Consider the following 7,631-nt stretch of genomic DNA (forward strand, 5'->3'; position numbering starts at 1 on the left):
CCCTTTTTTACTTTACTTGCTTTCCTTATATAGTCTTCATCTTCCTATCTCCTTATTCCATCTGTTGATCTTTCATTTGCCTCTCTTCTGGCCGTCCGTCCCATCAGAGGCTTATCAGTACTCGAGTGGTTCACTTTGATCAACATTGCCCTGCTAAGGGGTTATATCCCCATTAATGCGGCCAGGGGGGTTAGGTGAATGCATTAAATGCGAGGGTGACAGCTTACTTTGGGCCTGGTCTTTTCCGAAAATCACCCTTGTCAGGCCGAGGATGAGGAGGTTCTCGGCGTGATTGGGAAAAAAGCTTTCCCCAATTTAGCCTTGAATAGTCAGTGTTCCTCGGCATGGGCTTTGGGCCTGCTACCCGATGGGCCGAGGCTATCAGGCCCACGGGCCCACAATTTGTATTATAAAATAACTTAGAATAAATAATAAAACTCCTTTTACAATAAAATATTATGAGAAACAATAATACATATTGCTGACCATAACTAATTTGTTGATGATTCAAAGCCGACTGCAAATATTTGGGACTAAAACTTTGTTGTTGTTGAATAAAAATCCTTATACATTTCTTGAAATTTTTGATAATTGAGTTTTATTCGAAGTAGTATTTAATATATATATTTTTTAATTTTGTAAATAGAGTTTCAATCATAAGCAATGCTGATAATTTAATCTACTTATCATAATTCAAATAACAAAATTATGTAATACAATTTGTAATACTTGTATTAAGCCATATGGTGCAAGCACAACATGTTTGACCCAACTTTCATTATTAAAACAAAAAAAAATCATGGTAGATATTTAAAATAATTAAATTCTTTTAAATTCATAGAAATTATTGGTATTATTTTTAATTGATGTAGTATTTTTAAATTTATTGAAATCTTGGTAATAGAGTTCACTCAAAGCAATTATGTTAATTATATTAATGCTTTTATAGGACATCACATGACTCAAGCAAGAAAAATGTGAAAGGACATCCATTATGATTTGAGCATGAGCTTATATATGCAATACCTTTTTTTTTTTTTAGAAGGTTATATATGCAATACGTAATTTTATTGTGAGTTTTTTGTTACAATAACTATAGTCCCTACACAAATAATATTTATTCATTTTTATAAAATCTAGTCTTACACAGTGTGCATTCATAATGAAACTTAAAGTAAATATTTATTTTAAAAGAATTTATTATCTATTTTATTGTTCAATCTTAATTAAATTATTGAAAAAATTTCTTTAATTTATATAGGATTCTGGATAATTAAGTGGTGCACAGAGCACTTATAGGATTAGTTTTATTTGAAAAGTCAAATATATAATGGACAAAATTTAGTTACAAAATTGGTTATAACTTAAGGCTACAATCTATATTTATATATATATATATATATTTTTTTTTTTTTTATTGAAGGTGAGTTTTGACAAATCCACCATTAGATTACATTTTCTTCTTATACTCTCCGTGTTTGTAAAATTTCTAGAAAATTAAAAATCAATAGCTATGTCATCAAAAAATTGTTTAAATTGCAAGTTTTTGTAGTTTAAAATTATGCATAAAATGTAAGCTTATAGATTATATAGTAAATAATGTTCAATTGATACAAAATTTGATATGTTTATTAAGAGTATCAAGAATATGCAATTCAACAGTTAGATTTTTAAAATGTTTAGTAATGTTTATTTTATTAAGTAAGGTTGTAACTTTAGACTACAACTAATTTTGTAGCTAAAGTTTGTCTATATATAATTCTCCTATCTTAAATTATCTCTAGAGATCTTATAAAAAAAAAAAAAAAAAATTATCTCTAGAGGCAGCCGAATTTGACCACCCTTAAATTATCTTAAATTATCTCTAGAGATCTTATAAATTATCTCTAGGGAGAAAAAGTTTCATAAGACATAAGTTTAGATACACAACATATTTCACAAAGTTTTTAACTGAAGTAGTATGTTATGATTATGGTACAATAAAAAAAATATTAGCCGTGATCTCATATGAAAATGATGTTATACTAATCTTAATTTACCATTTTATATGTTTGTGAAATAATTTATGAAATTATGGTGTTTTTAAAATTGTTTTTAAAAGTTTGAATTGGGCTTATTTCTTTTGGATTTCCTGCAACAGGTATATATTCTTTTTTCTTTTCTTTTTTGCTGGGATTGGTGAAAATATATAATTTTTTACATTTTAGGGCCGCGGAGAACAATAGATAAAATTTAAGATAATAAAACAGAATTGACAATGATAAAAAGATTTTATTAGCAAATGCTGGAATTTTCCCCAGACGAAACATTCACAAAGACAGGTTAAAAAAAAAAAAAAAAAGCGAAAAAGAAGAAGCAAGGCTAGACAAGCACGGGGATCTCAATTTCAACAGTACTTTGCACATAAATTCATGGGAAGAAAGTTTTGACTACACTCCACATCTTGAATTGATTTCATTGTTGAGAGAAAGTATCCACTGCTCCTAGTGTAGTGGAAACATATGCTTCAGTCCCCACCTGATAAAAATTACATCATTAAATATTCTATCTTATTATTTAGCTACAACTAAAAAAAAAAAAAAAAATACTACTCCTGTCCTATCTATGTTAAAAATTACAAAACAAAAAACAAGTGCTGAACAGAAATGTTTTACAATTTACAAATCCAGAAGAAGTCCCACTTGTGTTGTGCCTTTGCTCTGTTTGGTCAGAAGAGGTGAAAAACGACAACCCCAACAAACTTTCCTCATTGATCTCACAACTCACTCACAAGTAAGTCCCATAAATCTCTTTGAACATGAAGATATCAATCCTTTTTATTTTTTATTTTTTTTTTTATGTTTTTCTCATGTTTACTTTCTTCAGAGATCTGAGTTCTCAAAGATCTCTATGACCCATATAATGCCAGCCAGCTACGGATAAACTTCTTAAAAAATTTTTGAGATTTTTAGTGACCCTTTTGCCATTTTTGGTCTTTGGAGTTTGGATATTGTTTGTTGGTATAGGAATTACTAAGATGGATGGAGATAATAGTTTGAATATGCGTAATTGGGGTTACTATGAACCACCAACACCATCTCTTAAAGGCCATCTTGGTCTTCAGCTCATGTCCTCAATGCCCCAAGAACAACAACTCATCAGGGGACGCAATGCTATGCTCATTGCCACGGGAACTAATGGAACTTTGCACCATAGGGATATTGGGGTTTCACATTCTGCATTCCCCATGGACTACATGAGGGATGCTTGGATTAATCAAAGAGAGAAATTTATTAATGTGTTACCCACACCAAACCCTGCTTATTCAGTTTTGCCCGAGACATCCTCCTCTCATCATATGCAGATGGTTCAACAACCACCTGATATGTCCAAGGATGAAAGGATGATTAGTGTAGAAGAGACGGGTGTTGCGACGGAAAATGGACCTATTAAGAAAAGGCAGGCAGCGAAAGCCCCAAAAACCCCAAAAGAGAAGAAGGCAAAGAGAGCCCTGCGTGCACCTAAGGCTGAGAGTTGTCCCTCCGCTCCACGAGCAAGGTCTACCACTAGGAAAACCACTGAGATTGTTATAAGTGGGGTTGATATATCCGGGATTCCAATACCAGTTTGTTCATGTACGGGGACACCTCAGCATTGTTATCGATGGGGCTCTGGTGGGTGGCAATCTGCATGTTGTACCACTGGTATGTCAATGTATCCCTTGCCAATGAGTACCAAACGGCGTGGAGCAAGGATTGCTGGTAGAAAAATGAGTATAGGAGCTTTCAAGAAGGTATTAGAGAAACTTGCAGCAGAAGGTTACAACTTCTCTAATCCGATCGATTTGAGGACCCACTGGGCTAAACATGGTACGAACAAGTTTGTGACCATCAGGTAGATGTATTTGCTGGATCTTCATATGTTGCATTCAGCATGTTTCTCTTGTTTATATGTATGCAACCTGTAGCAGAGAGCCTTCTGAGTTAGTTCCTGATATGTTATTCTCTTGTCCATTCCTCTTGACATTTACATCTTACAGGAAAGGGATGTAATGAGAAATGTATTGAATTCCTGCAGTAAAAGCTTTTTTTCTGACCTAAAAATTTGATGTTCAAAATGAATTTTTTTCCTATTATCATTTATTGCCTACTAATTTTCATAGAGACATTTCTCTATTGATTCACATTTATACGTTTTAGTCATTTGCTTTAGATAATGTTTTATATTTAATAAGTTTCAATGTTTCTGTTTAGTAATCAATCTATTTAATGGGTGATACGAATGTTTATTTAGAAGCTAACAACATACACCCAATCATCTATTGTATAATATATATATATATATATATTTCAATTATAATTGCCAAACTTAATAGTCTGTATGTTTATTGAGTTTGATGACATGAGAGAACTTCCTGATCCATGACATTTTCAGTCTTTCACCAAAGTAAACCAAACATAGTGCTAAGGGATTTTGTTCTTATTTTAACAATTTGTGGTATACTTCCTGTATATGAGTTGTAGTATTTAATATTTTGAATTCATGGTGGATTAAGTAAGGAAATGAGATGCCAATAGTGCTAGTACCTAAACAATATTCCAATTATTTGAAAACTTCTCCTAAGATGACCTAGGTGACAGGTGTTTTTCTAAAGATTATAATTTAAATTTTTATTCTCTAGATTTAAACTCCCTGTTACTCATTAAAACTGATATACTGTTCACAAGCTGGTGGAAGACAGCAAGGCAGCACTTATGCAAATAAGTTGGAGCCTAGCTACTATTAGTTACTATCCCAAAAAAGTTTAATGGTCCCATTATTGAGATGTGTCCAGCATCATCATGCCTTACATTGAGTAGAGAAGAAGATTTCAAGTTTGAGCCTTATATTGTTTATTAAGCATCAATTTTAGACATTGCAACAAACCTTAAGCTGAGTTTTCTCAGAGTGAGGAAAAATGATGCAAAATTTGAAGGGGCACAAAAAATTTGCTGAAGTAAGGTTTTTTGGAAATCAATAAGGCTAGAAGAACTTGTTAGCTCTCTAGTTGAATTTATTGTAATCAAGTTCTGTGTCTGAGGAAAGGTAAAATCTGCTAGGCTTTTTCTCACATACAAGTATTTTGTAATTTTTGCCCAAGGGTAATTTGGTCTTTTTGATGTTTCCAATCTAGCAGCTTGTAGTTGGTTTTGGATTTTCTTTCTTGTGCTTTTGTATTAGGTTGGTGATTTATGGGTCTTTTGGATTTACTTTAAAGTTCATTATAATGATTGGGATTGACTTGGTTCCTAAGTTTGGTTGGTAGCATCCTATATGCTGAAATATTTGAGGGGGGAGGAATCAACCGTTTTCTCTTTGTGGTGCATTTATGTGAGGTTTGATGCAATTAGTTTGGATGTTTATATTGTCTTCTTGTTCTTTTGCTTACTTTCTATCTGCTGTATTTTAAGTTCTAGCCAGTGTACTAGTCTCTAAATAAAACCATATTCCTATCTTTTTCTCACTTATCATAGCATCTTATCTTGTTCTATAAAATAGCATCACAATCCATATTTGTCATGTTTTGGTGCTGAAACTAGAGATTCTCTATCCTGTTTTGGTCTCCAACCTGCTGTCCTGTGTCAAGTAAATTTCAGATCTGTCCTATAGCCGTTGTAGCTCTCTTTGTGATGCATCTAAAAAAATAAAAGAAGAAGAAGAAGAATATACGGAGGTCTATATATTCCTTGAAAGTTGAAACTATATGTATGTGTTGACTATGTGTATAAGAATATTCCTTTATGCCTACATGTCTGGTCCTGCTGTCTCAACACTTGTTCTTTTTGCCTTATCCTAACAATGCCTTTAGCTTCAAAAATCATGTTCCTCTTCCTTTTGTGTTCATTGGACTGTTTAAAAAAGAAGAAGAAGAATATACCCAGGTCTATATATTCCTTCATCTATATGTATGTGTTGTCTAATGTTTAAGTATATTCCTTTATGCCTACATGTCTGGTCCTGCTGGCTCAAAGCTTGTTCTTTTTTCCTTATTTTGAGGGCAAATTACAACTTACCTACCTGTGGTTTGGCCGAAATTTAAGTTGTCTACTTATGGTTTAAAATTTATCACTTTACCCACCTGAAGTTTGATTGAAATTTAAATTGCCTATTTATGGTTTGAAATTCCATGATATAAGTATTCCGTTAAATTATTTTTGATCTTATTTGATATTGTATTTTTATGTTTTTTGTGTTTTGGAGGGAAAGAGACATAAAAATGGAGCAAAATTATATTTTTAGCCATGTTTTTAACAAAGGTGGGTTAAGAAAATCTAACTGAGCTAATTTTAGGTGGGTAAAGTGTCAAATTTCAAACCACATATAGGCAACTTAAATTTTGGCTAAACCATAGGTGGGTAAGTTGTAATTTTCCCTTATTTTAATAATGCCTTTAGCTTAGAAAATCATGTTCCTCTTCCTTGTGTCTTCCTTTTCTCCTAGCTCATCCAATATCCTTTTATTATCTTCTTTTTATTTCTAATTATCCACTGTCTTTCTTATCCATGCACATTTAAGATTGATATGTATATATATATATATATATCCATGCACATTCTTATTTGTAATAGTTGCATACACACACACACACACACAAAAATAAATAAAAAGTTGATAGCAATGAATTTGGATGAAGGATAGGAGAAAAGAGTAGAAAGAAGAGGATGGGGTGGTTTTTGGTTGTTTTTAAATGAAGGGGTGAACAGGTTTGAGGGCTTTTGGAGGAATAAGATACTGCTCCAAACCCCTCATTTTTAACTCCCCCAAACTAAGGGCTTTTGCCCTTATGATGTAAATATATATATATATATATATATTTAAATGAGTGTTTATGGAGAGAGAGAGAGTGTGTGCTTATGACCGCAAACACTCTGGTCAAGTCTCTCTCTCTCTCTCTCTCTACATAAACTCATTTTAAATTTAGATTTGTATATTTGTTGTTCTGTGAACCTTGAAATTTACACTTCAAAGTGGTTGTTGTTGTTTTTTATTTATTTATTTTTTTTTTTTCTTTTAAGGAATAAGTTTGGTAATGGTTTGAGTTGAATGGCTGGGTTCATTTTTGGTGTTCCTGCAGATTGATAATGGGTCTCTAATTTGAAAGTTTATGTGTTGGGCATTGACACAATGACATAAGCTTTTATGTGAATGTCAAAATTGAAACCAAAAAAAAAAAATGTTTTTTCAATGAAACCCAAGTACCCATTTTTTTACTTGATTCAAAGATGGCCTTTTTGGAACTTTGATTCACTTGTGAAGCAATAAAAATGATAAACATTATGATGTTTGACAGTTCTTCATAGTTCAGTATGGAAATTCAACGAAAACTGTATATATCAGTGGAGCATTTCTCTTTATATTATTGGTCTGTCTGTTTCATTTCCTCTCATTCCCATTTTAAATTTTAAAACATTCAAACATAAGAGAGGACAAATATTTATCTCCCCCTAAATTTCTAGAACATTCAAATGAGGGGATTGGACTCCTCTCATTTTCCCTCATACCCTCTACTCTCCTCTCCCTTCAAACTTTCAAACACTCTGTAAGGTAAATTGTTGTGAAAGATGAATGACTATTTTCCAGCTAAGATTCCTATTATATATTTCAAGACTGTT

The 7,631-nt window shown here is 32.3% G+C and overlaps 1 protein-coding gene across 1 annotated transcript; it reads left to right on the plus strand.

The window, feature by feature from the left end:
• Positions 1-2,581: 2,581 nt before the first annotated feature.
• LOC111994515 (protein BASIC PENTACYSTEINE2) lies at positions 2,582-4,117 on the plus strand. Its single transcript, XM_024026403.2, has 2 exons — positions 2,582-2,772; positions 2,866-4,117. Exon 2 carries the CDS (start codon positions 3,017-3,019, stop codon positions 3,875-3,877), a length of 861 nt encoding a protein of 286 aa, XP_023882171.1. The 5' UTR covers positions 2,582-2,772; positions 2,866-3,016; the 3' UTR covers positions 3,878-4,117.
• Positions 4,118-7,631: the final 3,514 nt, after the last annotated feature.

Source organism: Quercus suber, unplaced genomic scaffold (assembly GCF_002906115.3).
Source record: "Quercus suber isolate HL8 unplaced genomic scaffold, Cork oak 2.0 scaffold_17, whole genome shotgun sequence".
Taxonomy (NCBI): Eukaryota; Viridiplantae; Streptophyta; class Magnoliopsida; order Fagales; family Fagaceae; genus Quercus; species Quercus suber.